Raw genomic sequence first — 22,929 nt, 5'->3', positions numbered from 1 at the left:
CCTACCCAGGCTGCCGTGGGTACGGAAATAGCCCAGATGCGGTGCCGGGTTAACCCTCGCCCGTATGGGAGGTTCGAACGGACTCCCTCGTTTTTTTTTTTCACGAATGCTCCGCGAATGCGAAACTCTAAGGACCCTAGAGATTTTCAACTTTGCATCTTCCCTGAAAATTTCATGACCCTGACCCAAATGATCTTTGACCAACCAGTTTCTTGAGACCATGTTTAGCCGGAATCGTGATTCGGCGTATGTCGGCTCGCATTAGCCGCGCGTTTGCGGTCTTTTCGTGGTTTCATGTGTTCAAACATGTGATATGATGTTGGTCCCATGCATTAAGGTGGGTGCCAAGGTCACCTGAAGGTCGGGTCAGGTAATTGACCTTTGATGACATCGGAGCCCTGTTCGGGCAGCGCATCCTACTGCAAAATTTTGCACCACGCATGCGCAGTAGGGGTCTCTCGGGTGCCAGGCTCCACCCTTCGGCCTATGACGTCACATATGTGACGTCGGCAAGCGCAAAATCTTTCAGTTTTGCGCAACAAGAAAAAAGTAGCTGCAGGAGGCGAAAGTGGCGCGAATTAAAGTTTACCGTCCTATATTTCTTATTGTAAGTGGTTTGAATGCCGTATTTTGGGTATCATTATCACTTTTTTCAGTGGCACATTGCTATTAACCACATTTGAACGCATTTTATTCAGTTTTTGAACGAAAACCACCAGTCCATCCGCGCCACGGTTCGTCACGCGTCGAATAATGGCTGCCGCGGCCGCCGCGGCCCTCGGCTCTGGCGGCCCGGCGGAGAGTGGGCGGAGCCAGTGGCTGACGTCATCCAAGTGTGCCGTCACACGCTGCAAAATATTTTGCGCGGAGCCGAACAGCACTCGGCTCACTTTTTCGAGTTTTGCATGTTTCTAGGCTATAGTTTTTGGAGCTGAATTGGAAATGAGCAGCCATTTGAACATTCACGAAGCAGTTTAGGTACCTTCGTAACATGTTACGAAGCTGTCAGAGGCGGTTGACAACTCTACGAATACCCGGCAGGACCCCAACTGGGTGACCTGACATGACCTGACCCGACCTGTCCTAAATGCATGAAGACATCATCTGTGCTCAAAACGAACATGGTGTTCGTGATCAGCACCCTTAAAACCCCATATCAGCCACACTTTGCGACGTTTAGGTCCCGATTTTCACGACTTTTGGGTCATTGACCTGGCCTGTAAGGTAAACCAATAACCCAGGACCTTAAAATTGGGTGTCATCAGCTTTCTCTCGTCACGGGCAACACGCTCGTGTTTTTCTGAGAAGCTCTAGCTTGATCAGGGGCCAAACGGCAAGGGGACCTCCTTCCCCCTCCCCCCCCCTATACGTTCGCGGCTGGCAAAAGACCAATACGGGCAAGGGTTAACCCAAACACCATAAACTTTTAGCAAATTCTAGACGTCTTGCATGCAAACAAATATCACCCTCAGATTACGTGGCTTAACCCGCGCACCGACGGGGGGGGCGGATATCCGCCCCCCTGAGGTTTTTCGCGGATAGCGGGAAAACCGCGGCGCGTAGCGCCGCGAAATTTGGTATGACTATTCTCTCATCAATTTTACACATGGTGTGCAAGTTTGAACCTCCTAACTTTTAAGGTCAGGTCACCAGGTCACTTTGAATGACCCAACCTCAAGTCACTTTTTTGCAACTTTGTCACCGTGCCAGAGCTACAGTAGATGTCGGAGGCCTTTGAAAGTCGCAGGATGTTATTAGGTCATTAGTAGCTACAATTTGTATATCTCGGAATTTTGATGTCGGTGACCTAAGGTCAGGTCAATTTCGCGACCTCCCCATTATAAGTCAATGGGGGAAAAATCAACTCCCTGTTTTTACCACTAAAACGGGTCGGAATGGCCCCATATACCATACATGACTTCACATTCGATCAACCTTCACTACCTTGAGGTCTGTTTTGCTGTTGGGCAGCTGTAAGGTCATGTGACGTCATCAAAGGTCACCAAAGGTTTTTTGCCAATAACTCCTTACAGGAACAAGATACAGCCGCGCGGATGGTCTCATTGTGTTCAGCTCGTCAAGACGCATCGAATGATATACATGATGACCTCGAGGTCACGTGACCTGAGGTCAACCTTTGACCTTGACCTTTCGAGGTCAACATATATATCATTCGATGCGGATCGACGAGAGGATCACGATGATGCCCTTAGTTTGTTCCTATCTTGACTACTTCGAAAGTTATTCGAGAAAAACCCTCTCCATGTCTAGCGCCGCCATTTTGACTTTTTCGACCCCTGTGACGTCATCTTTGACCTGACCTGAAAATGACCTTAGTAAAAATTGTAGACCTTGTCCGTGCGTATCCGATGCCGTTTACCGCTTGTCGCTATCTTGCTTTGTTCTCGAGATCTCAGGGGGGGCGGTCATCCGCCCCCCCCCCCCGTCGGTACTAAGTTGGCGCAGACCCCCGTCGGTGCGCGGGTTAAACTGAGTCCGATTGCCACACTTTATTTGAAATACTCAGCTCCCAAATTTGACATTTTTACCTGTTCTTGACCTGAATGATACCCAACGAGCTGAAGATGACATAGACGGCGCAGACGAAACTAGTATCGAATTATTTGTCAAAATGGGTCATAAAACGTGTTTCACATGACTTTTTCTGACTAATTTCTGTGACTTTTTGTGACATATTCTGACCTAGCTTTCACCTAAATCATGATCACCTAAATCGACATAGCTTTCACCTAAAGGCTACTTACCGCTGTGACTGATCGCCATCCGTTTAGGTATGAGTGGATAAATCAATTTTGAGCTCGATGTGACTGGCCACAGCCTGAAGTGTGAACATGTTGAAATGTTGATAATATTAACTTTGACCTGACCTGTGGGCTGTGACGTCATGCACAATGAACTACACTCAAGTCAGGCGCGGGGTACCTAACTATAGTCACCACCTAGTGGTCATAGCGATTAGTGAGGCATGTGGCGTTTAACCCTCGCCCATGTAGGGGGGGGGGGGGTTGGTGCAACCCCCCCTGAGGTTTTTCGGAAATAGTGCAAAAACGGCGGCGCGCAGCGCCGCCAAATTTTGGGTACCTTATGGGGCAAACCTTGCGCATCTTTTGATAAAAAAAAATTTGACCGGGTCATGTCAGGTCACGGAGTTATGACGTCACAAAGGGAACAGCCTCCGGCCGGATTTTCACAAACTGAGTGCCAACGCCCGAGGTTTCCTGCCGGTGGTACGGACATCGGTTGATGGATCGTGATGAAACTTCCCATGCATGTTGGGGCAAGTATTGGCTATCATATGGTATAAGAAACTTGACCGGGTCAGGTCAGGTCACGGAGCTATGACGTCACAAGAGGAACAGCGTCCGGTACTATTTTTGAAAAGCGCCCGAACCACTATTTTGCTAATTCGTGTCACCTCAATGGGAATATGCAGCAATATTAGCTTCTATAGGGAGCAAATGGACATCCCAAATCCAAAAATACAATCAGATTTCAAAAATTTAAATTTTGATTTTTCGAATTTCTGCCGCCGACTGTGACCTTGCCGACTTCCGGCGCTCCCAACGCGCCATTTTTAGAGCTAGGGAAACGAAATACATACCAAACGATAGAGAATTGATCAAGGAACACGATAGTGAAGGTTTCAAGTCGATATCTCCCACCGTTTTGCCGCAATCGCCGCGGAAAATTTGAAAAAGTCTATTTTTCCGAAAATTTGACCTTTGACCGGTCAAAAGTAGGTCAAATGTTGACCTAGGACCAAAAAATATACCACCAATCGCGAGATCTCGGCGAGAGCAATCCGTTGGTCTTTTCCGCTAAGCTCTACGACGCTCCGTTTTCAAACGCCAAGGGGGGGGTCGCACCAACCCCCCCCCCCCTGCATGGGCGAAGGTGGCAGATCGCCGTTTACGGGCGAGGGTTAAAGCTTCCTGTCCAGAATCACCTGGTTTGCCATTTATTCAAATCAATTAGTTCAGAATTCGTGACGCTTTGGTCCAGAGAGCTCACATAAATGGTAGAGCATTATTTTAGGACGATCCTTTTACCGACAGGTGGCTGGCTACCTTGTGTTCTCAAACTTTGTGCTGGAGTCGCGACCCTGCGAGAGAAACAACCGGTCTTCGCCTGTCTATTACCCGCGGAGAACGTTCAGAACTGGCAATGTGGCGTTTGCGATGGAGGGAGGTGCCGCAGCGTCTCTTGTGCCTGTGTCCACTGCGGCACAAGGCTCCATCGCAACTACTGCGGAAGACTCGGCGGCCCCGGAGCCGGCCGCGGAGACGGCCGTGGAGCCGGTCGCGGAGACGGCCGTGCGCTCTCTCTTCCCGCCGACGTTCCTGTTTCAGCTGGAGAAACTCGGGTGAGTTGGGCGGTCTGCAGCTGATCCGGGGCCGACAGTCCTAACAACCGACAGCGCAGACTCTCGCTGTTGGAACAGCCTGCTGTATGTAAGGGCGGACAGTCACCATGGAGAGGCTGGTGATCAGACCTTGGACCCGGTAGTGACGGCGGAATCTATAGATCGGGATGGTACTTTATTTTGACTTGCAGATGACACGGCAGGAGAGGAGATGTGGGTTTGTTTGCGAAGGATCCAGCCTGGAACTGGTGTCGGTGCCTGAGTCTGCTATTGGTGCCAATGTTGTTGGGGTGATCGATGACGAGGCAGCTGCTGCTGGTTGAGATGAGACTGGCACGGTTGAAAGCCTGCTGATCGGTTCCCAGTTCCGGAGCTAGACTTCCACACTGCAGGCAATAGGCAGTGCAGTACTATCGGTTTTAAGCCGCTGTCTAATAGTCATCTTGAAGATCGTTTCATATGGTGGATACCTGCACATCGCTTTAATTCATATGCTTATGTCGAAAAGCTTACTTAACCCGCACTCCACTGGGGTCTGCATATAACGCGCCCTACTGGGGGGGGGGGCTATTCATAGCCCCCTTCTAACTCCCAAACTACTGGGCCGATCGTCCAAAGTCAAACGGCGTCTGATAGCCCCGGAAAAACATTAGGGCGAAACCTAATTTCATTGACCTCAAGGTCGCCGATGACGTCACAGGTCAGGTCAAAGTAAAAATTATCGATGTTGGGCTCATGTTCACACTTTGGGCTCTGGCCGCCGGCTTACAATTCATATCAAGCTTTGGTTTACACTTTCGTGAATAGATGCTTAAGGTGCCCTGAGGGTACCAAACTTGTACTTTGATTTTCAGGTCAGGGCCAGGTCGTGCCAGGTTACGGACATCCTATACCTATCATTCATCGGTCACGGTGACACATGTTTTAGTGTCCTTTTAGGCCATAGATTAACCCGCGCTGTGCTGAGGGGGGAGGGGGAGGCGTTTTCACTTTTCACACCCCTCTTCCCCTCAGGTTTCTCGCGAATAGGCATATCAAAAACGGCAGCGTGCAGAAAACGGACGATAGACCGGTTAAACGGTTGAACGGAAAGCGTGACGATTGTTGTGATCTGGTCACCTGACTGGGGATCACTGAGACTGAAACTGAAGGAAGGTATACAGTCTGTAACGACTTGATTTGTATCTAGATACTGGAACGGTCCTTTTACCGACAGGTGGCTGGCTACCTTGTGTTCTCGAACTTTGTGCTGGAGTCGCGACCCTGCGAGAGAAACAACCGGTCTTCGCCTGTCTACTACCCACTGGGGACTGAGACTGCAGGGAGCGCCGCCATTGTTGGTGCGCGTCGCTTCGCGGTAGCATCAGCAGATGGTGCTGTGAGTGGGTTCGCAGAAATTGCACAGAAAGCAGACAGTTCAACTGTTTCGGCAGACTCGGCGGCCCCGGAGCCGGCCGCAGAGACGGCCGTGCGCTCCCTCTTCCCGCCGACGTTCCTGTTTCAGCTGGAGAAACTCGGGTGAGTTGGGCGGTCTGCAGCTGATCCGGGGCCGACAGTCCTAACAACCGACAGCGCAGACTCTCGCTGTTGGAACAGCCTGCTGTATGTAAGGGCGGACAGTCACCATGGAGAAGCTGGTGATCAGACGTTGGACCCGGTAGGGACGGCGGAATCTATAGATCGGGATGGTACTTTATTTTGACTTGCAGATGACACGGCAGAAGAGGAGATGTGGGTTTGTTTGCGAAGGATCCAGCCTGGAACTGGTGTCGGTGCCTGAGGCTGCTATTGGTGCCAATGTTGTTGGGGTGATCGATGACGAGGCAGCAGTTGCTGGTTGAGATGAGACTGGCACGGTTGAAAGCCTGCTGATCGGTTCCAAGTTCCGGAGCTAGACTTCCACACTGCAGGCAACAGGCAGTGCAGTACTATCGATTTTAAGCCGCTGTCTAATAGTCATCTTGAATATCGTTTCATATGGTGGATACCTCCACATCGCTTTAATTCATATGCTTATGTCGAAAAGCTTACTTAACCCTCGCCGGCCGAGGGGGGGGGGGGCGCGGGTGCCGCCCCCCCATAGGGGTTTTTCGCGATAGCTCTGAACACGCTGGCGATAGAGAGTTGAAACTTGGCATACCTGACCTTTGATCCAAGCCGCATCTTTTGACACCAACCGCATTTTTTGGTCAGGTCAGGTCACTGACCTATGACGTCATAAGTGAACCTCTGCACGGTCTTCAGATGTCGCAAATTTGCAACGCCCTCACTGCCAGAGGAGATGTCACAGGGAAATGAAACTTGCAGGATCTAGTATCCATTATGAGTCTCACAACTTGTATATCTCGGATTTTTCCTAAAGGTCATATGAGGTCAGGTCATTTTCGTGACCTCACCATCATAAAATGGGGAAAAATGAAAACTGCTATTCTGGCGCCGGGAACGATCTCCAACTATCTCAAGCAAACAGAATCGTGATTTGATGCACTCCTTGCAAGGTTAGATGCGTCACTTTTGCAATGTTGACCTTGCGTGACGTCATTTATGACGTCATCAAGGTCATATTAGTTTTTCGTCAATAACTCTTGATCAAATTGAGCTAGCGAGTCGAGAAAGTCACCAATGGACTCAAGAAGACCTGCCGAATCGAATTATATGCGACATGACCTCTTTCGACCAACTTCGTGACCTGGGGGTGCTGACCTGACCTTGACCTGAGGTCAACACCCCAAGTTGACCTGACCCGGACAAAAAGTATATCATTCGACGCGCCTGAGCGAGGCGAATACGATGCTGTCAAAATCGCGGCTTTGCGACCATTTTTTGCGAAGTTATTCACCAAAAACTGAACCGTACCCTGGGGCACTTGACCTGACCTCAGAGGTCACCGGTTGACCTAGGACCTTAAAATCGGGTACCAATCTCTGCGTCTCGTAACGGCGCACACGCTCGTTTTTCCGCGACGCGCTAGCTCCACCAGGGGCGAAACGGCGAGGGGGGTCGTACCCGCCCCCCCCCTCGGCCGGCGCGTATGTAGAAAGCCAATAGGTCCGGCGAGGGTTAATCCGCACTCAACTGGGGTCTGCGTATATAACGCGCCCTACTGGGGGGGGGGGGCTATTGATAGCCCCCCTCCTAACTCCGAAACATACTGGGTCGATCGTCGAAAGTCAAACGTCGTCTGATAGCCCCGGAAAAACTGTAGGGCGAAACCTAATTTCATTGACCTCAAGGTCACCGATGACGTCACAGGTCAGGTCAAAGTAAAAATTATCGATGTTGGACTTGTTCACACTTTGGGCTCTGGCCGCCGGCTTTAAATTCATATCAAGCTCATTTTTGGTTTACACTTTCGTGAATAGATGCTTAAGGTGCCCTGAGGGTACCAAAGTTGTAGTTCGATTTTCAGGTCAGGGCCAGGTCGTCCCAGGTCACGGACATCCTATATCATTCATCGGTCACGGTGACACATGTTTTAGTGTCCATTTAGGCCATAGATTAACCCGCGCCGTGCTGGGGGGAGGCGTTTTCACATCCCTCTCCCCTCAGGTTTCTCAAAAATATCAAAAACGGCAGCGTGCAGAAAACGGACTATAGACCGGTTAAACGGTTGAACGGAAAGCGTGACGATTGCTGTGATCTGGTCACCTGACTGGGGATCACATGAGACTGAGACTGAAGGAAGGTATATAGTCTGTAACGACTTGATTTGTATCTAGGTACTGGAACGGTCCTTTTACCGACAGGTGGCTGGCTACCTTGTATTCTCGAACTTTGTGCTGGAGTCGCGACCCTGCGAGAAAAGGAATCGGTCTTCACCAATATACTACGGGAAGACGACTGTACTTGGAGGCTTCACCTCTAGTTCTGGGTCTCGCCCCGCATTAGCGAAAACATCAGCAGGTGATGCTGTTTTTGAGGTCACAGAAACTGCACAGAGAGGGGGCAGTTCAACTGTTTCGGCAGACTCGGCGGCCCCGGAGCCGGCCGCGGAGACGGCCGTGCGCTCCCTCTTCCCGCCGACGTTCCTGTTTCAGCTGGAGAAACTCGGGTGAGTTGGACGGTCTGCAGCTGATCTCCTGCCGGGGCCAACAGTCCTAATTGAGGTGGGGCCTGCTGTAATAGCGAATACTCGCCATGGTGAAGCTGGTGGCGTTTGTCGAAGTAGACAAAGGATGTGGTACTGGCAGCGACAGCAGAACCCGTCCTGTGGTCCGGGCCACTATTTTCGACTGAGGACGACCTGTGAGATAGGACTTTGCTCAGGGGACAGTTGCACTCTGCAGCAAACCCATGTGCCCATGCAGACTGCAGAGAGATATGGTACCATACTGTTGGCGCGGCCGGCGGCCGTGGCCAGGGGCTGGTATTGGTGACAGGTGGTGGCTCTACCATTGCAGCCAATTTGTTTGAGGCGGTTGATATTCAGCTGCTGCCGTTGTTTGTTGATGCTTACAGTTGGTAAATTTTCATCTCTTTCCAGAGCTGACGTTTTTGACTACGTAGCTCGCTTCTACTGTACTCGTAGCTGCATATACTACATCCATGCTGTAGGCTCTATATAGTTGGCTGTTCGAACTGAAGATCTATTTGTTTTGGAAATGGTTGGTCATTGCTGATAGGAGTGCTACTACATACTCGCAGCCATGGCTGCTGCTGATGTCCATGGCAGACCAGCTTCAGCCTCATGCCGCCAAGTCATCAACTTGCACGTCTACTACGAAAGGAGAGACTGTACTCCTTTTTCTCCACGTCTTAGACGAAAACTATCAAATGAACCCATCGGTGACTCAACTCTTACTCTGAGCAAGAGTCACTTCGCAAGGTCAGGTCACTGCTGAGTTGAGAGCATGCAAAGGTACGCATTCATCCAATATTGCCGCTTTTAATCCACGCCGTGCTGGGGGGGGGGGGTTACACCCCCCCCCCCCCAGGTCTTTCGCGAATATCTCAAAAAACGACAGTGTGCAGCGCCACCGTTTTTGGTACACCTGTTCATATATCATTTCCGCACATGTTGTGAACATTTTAGGCCCAGGTCGTTCAAGGTCAGGTCACCAGGTCACGTCAAGTGACCTTACCTCAGAGAAAGTTTAAAGGCTCGCCCTAGCTACACCGACTGAACAATCACTTTAAAACTTTCAGCGATTGATATGAGTAACAGTATGTATAAAATGTATATCTTTTTTATTTTTTTTTTTATTTTTTTATATATGTGACCTAAGGCCAGGTCAATTTTGCGACCTCTCCATTGCTATGTCATGTCTCCATGTCAATGCGAGAAAATTGAAATGCGCCTCTTTTGGACGAATGTCGTTCAAAACGCTCTCGAACATCGGTTCATACGTAAACATGACACACTGAATCGGAAAAATGCACCTGTGACTCTTCTGTGTGCCTCTGAGGTCATCTCAGGTCATGAACGGTCACCAGCAGTTTTTCTTTTTTTTGCTATAACTTTTGATAGTGACGGGCTAGAGCGGTGAAAACCGTCAGATGTGTTCAGCTCGACGATACGGATCGACTGATATGCAGCATGACCCTTTCGGTCAGGTCATGACCTTGACCTATGGTCAAATTTTCAAAATTACCTTTTAAGGTCAGTTCATTCGACGCGTCTCGATGAGAGGAACACAATGAGCTGCCAAAAGTAATGTAGTGGCTCTCTTGAGTTAAACGTTATTGCCGAAAAAACATTTTTCGTAAAAACGGCTATTTTTACAGTTTTTGCCCTCTGGAGGCTAAACTGTTGACCTGAGGTCAAATCTGAGGACATTACACAGAAAGATCTGTAAAAGGGCTATCGAATGCACTTTACCGCGGCGCTGTAGCTCTGTTGGTTGTCAAGTTAGCCGTGGACTACCTTTGTCCTTCGATGACCTCTGGTGACCTGACCTTTTACTTAAAAATTACCGATGTGTATTCTTCCTTATTTTTGACGCTCTTTCGATTGCCGCTTACCGCGTGTCCATACGTGGCCCAAGAACCGAGTTAGACGGGGGCGTGGAAACGCCCCTCCCCTCCAGCGCTCGGCGGAAAGTTCAGGCCATCAGCACGGCGCGGGATAACATCAGAAAAGAAGCTGTGCGAACAGATATGGCTAAAAATAGAGACCCGGATAATGTTTTACACCCTGTTTTCCTGAAAATGTCTTTTGTCTAGTTTTAGTCTTTTTAGCCATCAGGTCAGGTCACCAGGTCAATAAAACTGGCACCTTTTCAAAGCAATACAATAACAAAGTACGTTTCTCGCTATAAATGCAAATTTCCATCGATTGCATCCAAATTATCAGGGCGCATACGTATAAAGATGAGGCTTCAAAGAAAGGTGTATTTGTGTTCCTCTCTCTCAGACGACTCAAATAGGCCTTTTATGTCATATGTATTCGTAATATTTTTTTTGAACTTTGGCTTACGGTTTTTTTATCATTTCAAAGTAGTAAATTAGTACATCATTTTACGTGCATTGATGTTCTGAGCTTTTTTCCTGTTTCGCTCTATCTGAAGCTGTAGGTACTTGAGGGAACGCAAGAAATAAGTCAAAAAACGTTTCCGTGGTTCGGGATAGTTTGCAAACTAACACCTGCCCGTGATATAGGTCAATTACATACATGCAATTGATTACAAAGATTATGTAATGTACCTTATTTATTTCGCATCGAGGGTGAACGAATAATAGGTACCAATCCTTCAAAAATTCTGCAATTCGCTCCTTTTATCTCTGATCAAAATTTATACATTTTGGAATATTTTACTTCAAACAAATTATTCGAAGCTTATATTATCAGCTTCACTTCGACCTGCGGGCCGATTTGAGCCACCCACGTTTCGTACTTGAGGACGCTTCCATGGCAGTTGGTAGTGGCACTGCAGTGGGCTGTTTTGCCGCCAGCTGGCAGGACTTCTGCCACTTTCAAACCTGGTGCTGGAGAGCAGACCTTGCGAGAGGGACCGGCTGTCCCGCCGGTGGCCGCGCGTCTACCGGCGTCGCGTGCGCCGCTTCCTGCGGCCGGTCATGGCACGGCGCTCGGGCCGGGCGCTCGACGCCGACGACGACGACGCCCTCACCTCGCCCGCGCCGCCAGTGCCGACGCCGAGCACTGTGGCGCCGTCTGGGCCGGCACCCCGCCCCGCCGGACGGACGCGCACAGAGGCGCGCTCACTTTTTCCGAAAACATTTCTGTTCGAGGTACAGAGCCTTGGGTAAGTTTCATCACTGGTTGGCAACCGTCACTTTATAGCATGTATGCGCTGCGGAAACGGTATCAAGCGTTGATTGGATGTGTCTTCTCTCTGACAATATTTATATTTACGAGTGCTGTGCAAGGCCATGCATGGTGGTGTGTATAACTAAGTAGTTGCTACTTGCTGGGGGGATTCGTGTGGTCCTTCTCCATATTATCTCGTACCAAGAAATATCTCGTACCAAGACATTTCACAAGAACGTCTGCGACTCTGCAAGTTTACTGAAGCTTTCGTTCGTTGCGGCAACAGAACACTGTACACTGTACAGTGTACATAATCGGAGATATTTTCGACTGTCTGCCTTCACACCATATCGGGCCTGCGCTGTTTCTTCAAGTGAATGGATTGTTTTGTTTGCTGGGTTTGGATATTCTCCATATTTTTCTCCACCAGAGCTGCGCTGTGCTCTTCGACTGAGGTGCTGAAGTTTCGTGTGGTGTCGCGTCCCGTCTCCAGCAGTGAGAAGTCTCAACTCTTTACGGTTATAATATTGGCCCGTCGTATGTGTTTCCTGTGGCGCTGAAGTGAATATAGCCGCTTGTTGGTAACCAGCAGGTAATTTGCTATATATGTAGTGTCGAGTTATCTGTAGCTACTGGAACCTGCCCTTACTTAGCCACTAGCTAGGTCAAGGGTAAATTAATTTGTGCACGAAAGAAATGACTTGTAGAGTTCCAGAAGCATGCGTTAAATGTTACAGCGTTTTGATTTGTATTGCGAATTTGGTCGCTTTAATTCATGCCCATAACAATTACATGTTGTATATGTTTTTTATGAATTAGATCGATTAGGTGCGTAATCACTTCGTTCATGTGTCTCACTACTCGTATCTCTCGTTGCATTTGTGACTCCCTCCCTCCCTGTCCTAATATCCCCGTCTCTTCCTTTGTCAAGACGCTGAACTTCTATCCGCGTCCTTCCGTCGCTGCATCCCTCCCAACGATTCCTTCCGTCTGTGTATCTCTTCCATCCGTGTTCTTCCGTCTCTGTCTCCTCTTCTGTGTTATTCTGTCGCCGTCTGTTGGATGCCCTCCTGCCGCTCGGCTGAGTACTGAAGCCCCGGCTGTGCACAGGGGCTCGGGCCGTAAGGATATCAGCACCACCATGCCGGACACCATTACCAGCTGGGTGGCGTCGGCCTTCTGCAGCGGACTTCGTGTGAGTGCAGTGGCCACCTGGTCGGTATGAGAGACTCGGAATGTGTGAATTGTGGTCATTCAAACTTACTGCCGAGTGATGTTTCACAAATCTGACTTTGGAGGATCGAAATCCGAGATTCGACTCGAGAGTGAAGTACGTGTCTATATCGTCTATATGTTACAGGCAAAGTGAAAACTCGGGCATTTTGCAAAATGCCTAGGCAATTTGCAAAATGCCTGACACGCCAGGCATTTTGCAAAATGCCCAGGCAGTTTGCAAACTGCCTGACCCACCAGGCATTTTGCAAACTGCCTAGGCATTTTACAAAATGCCTGACCCGCCAGGCATTTTGCAAAATGCCTGGGTTTCCATATATTCCACCGCTTTTGTTGACTACAGGCGTTGATCATAAACGTTCCACTGTGACTGACCCCACAACACATTTCACATGTTTTGTGGGCACATGTGACACATTCCACGGTCACGAATACAGGGTGTCACGAAATTGTTGCGGGATGTTGTACTTGTGTCCCGAAATGTATTGCATCGTAGTTGCGTCAGTGTTCTCCAGCACCTCGCTGACAAGTTATCAGCGGCCACGTGGTCTGTCCCCGCGTCACCTGGTGAAGCTCAAATAGGCCTCTGTAGACCATCATGCCTCAAACGAGAATCCCCAGTCCCCAGTGGGTGCTTCACCGTCTCGGCGGTGCAGCGCCTCTGAGCTGCTGTTGACCCAGAACTGCTTGTCGGGACGGTTCGTGACTAAGAAGAGCTCTAATAGCCGTTTTCACGACGGGCTATCCGGCGAGTGCACCTAATTTGACCAAATCTGCACATAATCTCTTTTACAGCAAATATCTTTATTTTATGAATTTATTTCAGTGTTTTAACCGATGATGCTCTCTGATAATATGACAAAGGAGGCATATAAGCAATTAGTACAACCCTAGCTGATGGCTACTAAGAGACACACTGAACCTAATTTGACCAAATATGCACCTAATCTGCACCAGATGTGAACCAAATGTGTACCAGATGGCCGTCGTGAAAACGGCTAATATTGCCTCACGGACTCATCATTGAAAAGTCTGAATCTCTAGTCCTGAATGGTCCAGATTTGGTGGGTTTTGTCTAAATCCAGCTGCATCACTTATGGATGACGGTAAGTCAGGGTTGCAGCCTGGGGTTGAGCGGCTTCAGCTTCAGGGTAAAATCTTCAGATACCGAGGGATGGCCGATTTAGGTGCCGAGTGCCCTGGTCCAGATGCCCTGGTGCCGGATCCGTTCAAATTACATCCATTCAGCACTCAGGAGGGGCATGGAGGGACAAGACCGCGCCAACCGCGTATCAAGTTCGTGACATTCTGTATACCTACGTCTTGCGTCAATTCTGTCGAGATGGAGCCAACGCTGAATGGACTTGAGCCACCGTCTCCGTACCTTTCGTACCTATATACGGAGTTGTAGCCGTGTGTATAAAAGCTGCGATGTCCAGTATTCTGCCCCGGTGGGCAGCTGTTCCGGCAGAGACGATTGATAATGTACCTACCTAAACGCGTAACAATCACATTTTCGTAAATTGGAGGAGTATTCTTGTCTGATCAATATTCACCCATAGTATTTTCAAAAAGCCACCAAGAGCTCCTAGAAACAGTACAATCATTGTACCGAGCGCGTGTTTATCCACGAAACCACGCCCGGTGCTCGGCACCCGACGGACGCTGGGGCTCAGTGACCTGAACTCGGCGGCGCTACCCGGAGAACGCAGTGTCCCCTCACTTGGTGCGCATTGACAGCGATTAACTTTTGTAAGCGGCAGTTACAAATGATGCTTACCTATACATCGTCGCTAGTGCGAGTTTGATGTCAGGCATTTTGCAAAATGCCTGGAAAAATATTTCAGGCAGTTTGTAAAATGCCTGGTAGGTCAGGCAGTTTGCAAACTGCCTGGGCATTTTGCAAAATGCCTGGCCGGTCAGGCATTTTGCAAATTGCCTAGGCATTTTGCAAAATGCCCGAGTTTTCACTTTGCCTGTAACATATATATGTAGCATGTGCGTTTCTCTTTTTGTCTGCCACAGAGCGGCTTTGGCCTGTCTGATACGGCAACTATCGTCACATTCAAGCCGTTCTTCGCTCAGATCCAAGTACCGTACTCGGTGAAACGCGGCGAGCTGCTGCGTCTCAAAGTCTCCGTCTTCAACTTCCTGAGCTCAGACCTGTCGGTAAGTTCCTGGATCAGCCTGGTGGATGACAATATGTCCGCAGATATACTGGCTGCAGAATGCTGCTGTGACGCGCTGTCACTGACGGAACATCGCTGACGCTAAGACCCTGTCTGACCGCACGATGTCGCTGGGACTTGTTGTAGATGGTAGTAGGATACTGTGGCCCCTTGTGGTTGATCGCAGGATGTTATGAACATGTTGTGTCTGACCTCCCTGTCTCGCGTATTGCCAGGTGGCGGTGGTGCTGGCTTCGTCGACAGACTTTAGTGTGGCGTCGGGGGGAAGCGGCAGCCAAACCGTTTGCGTTCGCGCCTCCAAGCCCTCAGTGGTGGAGTTCCCGCTCGAATTCAGCACTCTCGGCAAGGTTAACATCACCGTATCGGCCAGGACGAGTGGCTCAGCCTGTGGCTCTTCCAACCAGGTCCAGGCCAGGTAGGTGAAACGTATGTACTTACCTCGCATGACTCATCGTTATGCGGCCACTGGGACTAAAATGGCGGACGAGACAGTTGAGGCCTGGAATGCGCGGCAACCGCAGCCGTTGGCCTGACTGACTATTGGCCCGGGTGTGTTTCAGTGATGCACTCGTACGCAGCCTTATCGTCAAGCCGGAGGGATTCCCACAGGAGGAGGTCAACACTGCCTTTATCTGTAAGGAGGACAGCACGTCTCCGCCAAAGGAGGAGACGTTCGAGCTGGCCCTACCCAACCAATTGGTACCCGACTCTCAGCGCGCATGGGTCAACATCGTGGGCGACCTGATAGCTCCTTCTGCAGAGGTGAGGAGTCGCTCAGCTCAGCCTTCCATGGTTGAATGACACCGGAAAGGAATAAGTGCTCCTTCTTTCCCCTAAAAAAATAATGCTACATTTTTACAACAAAACAAAGAATGATCAAAAGAAAACAAAGGCTTTAGCTGTGAGTGCTTTACCAACATTTTTTTATTGCTATTTCTTGAAACTTCAAAAGCATTCGCTTATGACCGTCTTTACCTTGGTGCGTTCATTTCAGTGAATACTGAATACAGGGAGGTACCATTGTTTTCCCCGCCTGTGCTGACGTGTGCCGTCATTGGCAGAACCTGGAGCGTCTGGTGCGAGTGCCCACCGGCTGCGGCGAACAGAACATGATCGGTTTCGTGCCCAACATCCTGGTGCGCCGCTACCTGGAAGAGGTGAAGCTGCTGACGGACAGCCTGAAGGACCGCACCACGGCCAACATGCGGACAGGTCAGTGACATGTCTCGCACGCGTGTGTCACCATTTTTTGATGATTTGTTAATCTGTGTTCCAGCGTGTGCTAAAATTGTAGCTGAAACCTACGAACGCATTTTAACAGTAATATCTGATTCTGTATGCATCTGTTTCGTAACGCCTGAAAAAATTACTAGGGGATTTTAAACGCATTAGGTACTCAGATCGAAGTCCGACGGGACGTTAGGTGCTGACGGTGGCCGTCTCCCTGTCTGTCTGTGACTGCAGGGTACCAGCGTCAGCTGCGCTACCGGCGCCGCGAGGGCTCCTACTCGGCGTTCCCGGAGCGCTCGCCGCCGCGCTACAAGGGCTCCCTGTGGCTGACGGCCTACGTGGTTCGTTCCTACATGGCCGCCAGCAAGTACATCGCCATCGACAAAAACGACGTCTCCATCAGCACATCCTGGATTGTCAAGCTACAGGAGAGCAACGGCGCGTTCAAAAGTTACGGCAACCTCTTCCACAAGGAGATGCGCGGCGGCGTGGGTAACGGCGCCGTGGAGGCGATGACGGCCTACGTGCTGCTGACGCTGCTGGAGGCCAATGACCAGCCGGCGGCCGCCAAAAAGGCCGTGGACTTCCTGCTGGCCTCCAGCACATACAGCACCCTGTACGCCGAGATCCTGGTGGCGCACGCGCTGGTGATGGCCGGGAAGACGTCCGAAGGCAGCAGTCGGGTGCAGACGCTCCTGACCAAGGGCACTCGCCGCGGCGGACAGCTGTACTGGAAGGGAGACCGCACCAGCAAGTACGGCGGCAGCCGCGCGGTGGACATCGAGATGACATCGTACATGGCGATGACGCTGCTCAAACTGGGCGGCTCGTCGAACCTGGGCGAGGCCGCGCTGGCCGTGAAGTGGATCAGCGCCCAGCGCAACAGCCAGGGCGGCTTCGTGTCCACCCAGGACACGGTGGTAGCGCTGACGGCACTCACCGAGTTCGCTATCGCCACCTACTCGGAGAGCACGGCCGTCGACGTACTGGTCACGGCCTCGCCCAGCTACCGGTACAGCGTGCAGATCACGGCCGAAAACCGGCTGCTGACACGCCAGGACTGGCTGCCGCAGCCGCTCGCGCTGCCTAAGAAGGTGACGTTCTCGGTCAATGGACTGGGCTGCGCCGTCGTCCAGTCGGTGTTCCGCTATAACACCAAGGTGGCCTTCCCCGACCCCAAGTTTAACCTGAAGGCCGTCATCACCAAGGTGAAGAGTTCCTGCTCGTTCACGCTCAACATCTGCACCAGCTTCAAGGAGCCCAACACAGAGAGCAACATGGCCATTGTCGAAATCGAGATGCTCTCTGGATTCGTCACCATTGACAGCAGTCTGAGAAAACTGGAAAATGACAAGGGTGAGAGCCTGACTATTGAGAGTAAAACTATAGTGTTTGTTCCTTTTTGCTAACACTTTTCCGCTCCTAATTGAATACTTAGTAACTAAAAGTTTGGGAGAAACTGCTGCCACACGAGTTCAATTGTTGCACTATTTATATTGTCTACATACTTACTGATAGTACGTCAGTGTTGGTTTGTAACCGATGCCTAGTAGTTATATGGTAGCTAGTAGCTACGAGTAGAGTAGTATATGACGGCAGCGAATGCGCTAATTTCCGAGCATCAATAACGCAATACTAAAACGTGTGTCATGAATCAATGTTGCATATATAGTAACAAAACGTTTTCCCGACAGTTATTGAGCGCTGGGAATTCAACGAAGGCAAGGCCAGCCTCTACTTTGAAGAGTTCACTGATAAGGAGGTCTGCTTCGACGTGCGCTTCATCCGCGCTCTCGAGGTCGAAAAGCTGAAGCCGGCCGTTCTCCGAGTATACGACTATTACGCCCATGAGGACAGATTTGAAGTGGTGAGTATTTCAAATCATTACTTTTCCCGTGACATCAAAAGGAAGAACTTAAGTCGGTTACAAAATCTCAGATTAGCGGGAAAAAGCTGGTTGCAATACTTGAACTCAAAGCTCGTCTCGCTGGCACTCTTTTGTTCCAGTGAACATTTATTTCATCATGTGCGTAAAATTAAATGGATGAGACCTTCTTTGCTGAATGTTGTTAATAGTTTGAAAGACAGTCCACGCTTGTTTTAAACATCTGCCTATTTCTTTGTCGTGTTTACAGACATATGGCCCGCCTGAATGTCCGTGATAAAACATGATGCGGAAAGAACAGATCCCGGCAACGACGGATACGACGGTTGGATTTGACGAAATCAAGCATCTTTGGTGTGATAAGGTTATTTACTGTTGGATAATGTGCATTTACGGAATAAGCGCCTGGGGTCGTGTAGTTGTGTTTCCTGTAATGAAGAGAAATAAATGTCTTGTTTTATATATATAAAAACAAGATTTATATATATATATATAAACAAGATCATTACATTTCTCTTTTATCAAATACGTAAGATGATTGAGGGTAACAATCCGAATAAATTGAGACAAAAAGTGGTGTTTGCAGAAAATTCATCGAGAAACGGCATTATTTGACAATTGTCTGCTCCGCCCACATCTGGCTGGGTGACCTTTTCTGCATGGGGTTTTTGAGAGCGTGATATGCGTTGGAAAATGTTGTATTTGCTACCCCAAGGTAAGGTCCGATCATAGCACATCGAGGAGGCGGAGAAATGACGTTTTACGCCCCCCCCCCTTCCCTTTTACCATGGCCACGACACGCGGCAAACAGCGCTCGAAAAGTCAAAAAGACATTTCGAAGAGTAGAAAGTCTTCAGTCATTTTAAGCTCAGATCCGATCAGGCCACCAGAGGTCATTAGAGGTCAAAGTTGCTCGATTACCGGTGTTAGACAAAATCAGAAGCGGCGGAACACCTTCAACTAAGGGGGGGGGGGGCACTGCCGACTGTTGGTCCCATTCTTTCCATGCAACGCCATAGCGCTAATGTTAAAACACCAAAATCAAAGGGGGTACGGTGCCCTGGTGCCCTCCCCGTTCCGCCGCCTATGGACAAAATGCCTCTTTTTCCTTTTCATCCCTCTCCTTCCGGTCTCTGTCTCTCGCACTCCTCTCGGCGTCTCTCTCGTCTCTCTCTTGTCTTCGTTCGCCGTCTCCTGTTTGTCAAGGTCTCCGGCACCGTACTTTCCGACGAACAGCCCGACGAGCCGCGATGTCCAAATACTATTCTTGGTGATACATACAAGAATTGCGTTTGGACAATCAGAACTCATTGGGCCTTGTGGAGAGCGGTACAGCCGTTTTGTGCCGCAGCGCAGGAAGGGCCAGTCCGGTGTCCATCCGTTGGAGCTCGTCCCGTTGTTCAGCTTGACCTCCCGCTGGTGGCGGCCGATATACCACACCGTGGCCGGTCCCGTACACCCCTTCCAGCGGTGCCGTGCCCCGCGGCCGGCCGCCGTGTCGTCCGTTCCGCGCCGGTGCCAAGTCGTCGGCTCCGACGCCGGTCATCTCCTCAATTAGCCAGATTAGTCGGGGCCGTGTCCGTCGCCAGAGAAAGGGACGCTAAGAGCGATTCGGCGCGGGGACAGCACACCAATCTGTCCGTGCCGGCCAGGGGACGACATGCCCGCTGGCGGAATTAAATACGGCCCGGGGGGTGATACCGAAACTGCAGTGATGGTCGGCCGTGCCGGGATCCGGCGGCGTCGGTACTGAATAACTGGAGACCGGTCACAGACACATTATGCTGTGACTTCTTAGTCGCCCGAACTGACATTTTTCAAGTTATATTTAAGTTAGATGGAAGATACTTAACTGTTGAACTTCCTTACTTGACATTCGGGCGTGAGAAGCCAATACGTCAGAAGGGCTGGTGGTTACAATGACCATACACTTACATGCAAAGTGGATAGTCCCACGAACTGAACCATCAAGGGGATAAACAGCTCTGATAGCCGGCGTTACCAACGGTCACCGTACCGGTAGATGGACCCAGACGCCCGCTCGAGCCGGACACTTTCGTCCGCTGGTCACTACAATCCGCTATGATTGTGTCCAGACAGAGATAAGTTATTACTTACCCGAACATATGTGCCTGAAGTGCTCAAAGTGCGGCATTAGCTGCCGCAGTCGGCCGCTACAATAGGCCGCCGCGCTCCGTCTGCTGGGTTTTGTCCGGGCCACCGGTCGCCGGCGACTCCGTGGCCGTTCGGAGCGAGTCCAGCTGCCGACCGCGCCGAGACGGTCCCCTTCGAAACCATACAGCCCTGCCGGCGCACGTGCGGCGCCACGTGGCGCCTCCTCCCTCCAGTAGCGTGCATTCCGGTGCGCGCGGCTGAATCGGCGCGCTGCCGCCACCAGCTGCTTCATTCTTCTTCCCCAGACGGTCGACAAAGAGTGCTGATGCGTCTGGGCGGCGGCCGGCGCGAGGGGCGGCCGGCCAGGTGCGGCCAGCGCCGCCAGGTGACGGAGGGCGGCAGGGGCGTCCTTTGTCACTCGCCGGCACAGAATCGGATTTGTTAGCGGCGGCGCGTGCGCGCCAGGGCGAGCTCGCTGCACTAGATCGGTGGGCGGGAGCAATTTCAACCAATTGGACCGATGATGGGACTGGAGCAAACCGGGTCCGTTTATATTCATTAATTGGGGGAGGACTGTAGGAACAATGCCTCCGATCGTCCCCATGGCTAAGGACACATCGTCACAGCAACGTGCTCCACAAAGGAAAATACAGTTTTGTAGCAACCGTACACTCTCCAACACACTTTCGTATTCATATAGGGTTTATTACGGAGCGAGCGAAGCGAGCGGAGTCTTACGTAGAATAACGGAAATTTCTGAGTATGCCGGCCGGCCGTGGTCACGATTTTGCGACGCTTATATATCAGCAACCACTTGACCGATTTACATGCGGTAATTTTTGTAGGGCAGCTTCATTCCTTCCACCAAGTATTGGACTATTCCCGATGCATGTGGATGCCCCTAATGCTTGTGCCACGTGAAAAACGAAGAGGTGTCATTTTTGTAACAATAGCAATATCTCGGTAACTACTGGGCCGATTGCGCTGAAACTTGGCATGTAGGTAGGCACCCACTAGGCATTAGGCAATGCATTTGCATGTGCCACTGGGGGTGCTGCTGCACGTGCGCACGTGCAGGGGTCGATTCCAGATCTCGAGAACGGCTGGACCGATTGCGCTCAAATTTGGTACGTGGTTAGGTTAGGGACCGGTTAGCAGGGTGCCGTGCAAAAGTCAGTTGGGATCCATTTAGCATGTGCGTACCTACGTGCAGGGTGCCGCTTCCAGATCTCGAGAACGGCTGGGCTGATTGTGCTCAAATTTGGCACATCGCTAGAGACCGGTTAGTAGGGTGCCGTGCACAGGTCAGTTGGAGTAACCCCTCGCGATTTCGCACGTGCAAGGCCCACCCTCTCGCTCGCTCCGTTAGTCGCCCCAAAAGGCGTTATACTGGTCAGGGATATTCAGCTAAACCTAGCGAAACAAACTACCATGATTGAGACGGTCATCAATAACACAAGGTGTAATGATTAGAATGGTAGGCTCATAATAAGCTACACTTTTTACTGCGGCAAATAAGGTACAAGTTTTCGTCACACACGCTCGTGCTTCTGGTGAGGAAAAGGTCATCTGCGTCTCGTTTCTTACTTCCTTGTTCAGTTTTAAGTCATAACATACCTAATAGCGAAATATTTCGACACTTCCCAGCAAGAACATCCGAATTCCGAAGTGTCAAATTTTTCAAAATTGAGATTTTTATACCATTCGATTCAGCTCGTCGGGTTGAGTCGAACGGTATAAAAATCTCAATTTCGAAAAACTTGACACTTACGATGTTCTTGCTGGGAACTGTCGATTTGTTCCTACCCAACACATGCTGCCGCCAAAAGTTCTAAAGTTGAAAGGTTGAGTTTTATACAGTAAAAGCAGTAGTTATTCATCGTACCTTCATGCTTCTGTAAATGTTTGCTTTTTCAGCAAAATGATAACATAGTGCATTGATGTGCACTTGCCAAATGTACCGTGTAGAAAGATTTGAATTTCAGCGTACACAAATTAAACCTCGCCGGCCGAGGGGTGGGGGGGGGGGGGCGGGTGCCACCCCCCCCCCTCATAGGGATTTTTCGCGATAGCTCCAAACACGCCGGTGATAGAAAGCTAAAGCTTGGCATACCTGACCTTTGATTCAAGTATGAAGTTGGATCTGTTGACACCAACCGCATTTTCGGGTCAGGTCAGGTCACTGACCTATGACGTCATAAGTGAACCTCTGCACAGCTTCGCAACGCCCTCACTGCCAGAGGAGCTTTCACAGGGAAATGAAACTTGCAAGACCTATTATCCATTAGGAGTCTCACAACCTGTATATCTCGGATTTTTTCCTAAAGGTCATATGAGGTCAAGTCATTTTCGTGACCTCACCATTATAAGTTAGCGGGGAAAATTGAAAACTGCTATTCTGGCGCCGGAAACGATATCCAACTATCTCAAGCGCACAGAATCGTGATTTGAAGAAAAAACGACCCATACCTAACAAACACTGCATTCGCCACTATCTATGACATTGCAGAAATCGCGTCTTGTGAAAAAATCCCAATTGTTTACAAATACCTTATAGTGTTCTGCCATCCGAGTATTCAATCGCCCATAGGAGTACCTACAATGGCACGGCTGTAACTGGAACAATCAGGCACTTTATACAGAGCATATGTATCATAAGATAAGCATTTCTTCAATCATAAACCTG

The 22,929-nt window shown here is 50.2% G+C and overlaps 1 protein-coding gene across 2 annotated transcripts in view; it reads left to right on the top strand.

Moving 5' to 3' along the window:
• The window catches only part of LOC122385358 (alpha-2-macroglobulin-like), a 55,570-nt gene extending 37,009 nt beyond the window's left edge, over positions 1–18,561 (top strand). The window contains exons 17-25 of one of the 2 annotated variants that reach the window (XM_043373580.1): positions 8,131–8,435; positions 12,702–12,786; positions 14,850–14,993; positions 15,229–15,428; positions 15,574–15,775; positions 16,075–16,225; positions 16,478–17,599; positions 17,938–18,110; positions 18,379–18,561. In XM_043373580.1, coding sequence (XP_043229515.1) covers positions 8,131–8,435; positions 12,702–12,786; positions 14,850–14,993; positions 15,229–15,428; positions 15,574–15,775; positions 16,075–16,225; positions 16,478–17,599; positions 17,938–18,110; positions 18,379–18,405 — 2,409 coding nt within the window. In that variant the 3' untranslated portion in view covers positions 18,406–18,561. Of the gene's footprint in view, positions 1–4,076; positions 4,385–8,130; positions 8,436–12,701; positions 12,787–14,849; positions 14,994–15,228; positions 15,429–15,573; positions 15,776–16,074; positions 16,226–16,477; positions 17,600–17,937; positions 18,111–18,378 lie in introns of both variants that reach the window. The other variant, XM_043373579.1, reaches the window with a different exon arrangement.
• Positions 18,562–22,929: the final 4,368 nt, after the last annotated feature.

The sequence above is a fragment of the Amphibalanus amphitrite genome, unplaced genomic scaffold (genome assembly GCF_019059575.1).
Source record: "Amphibalanus amphitrite isolate SeventyFive unplaced genomic scaffold, NRLGWU_Aamphi_draft 000215F_arrow, whole genome shotgun sequence".
NCBI classification, from domain to species: domain Eukaryota; kingdom Metazoa; phylum Arthropoda; class Thecostraca; order Balanomorpha; family Balanidae; genus Amphibalanus; species Amphibalanus amphitrite.
Note: the sequence above shows the minus strand (reverse complement) of the source record. Positions and strands in the feature narration are given on the sequence as shown.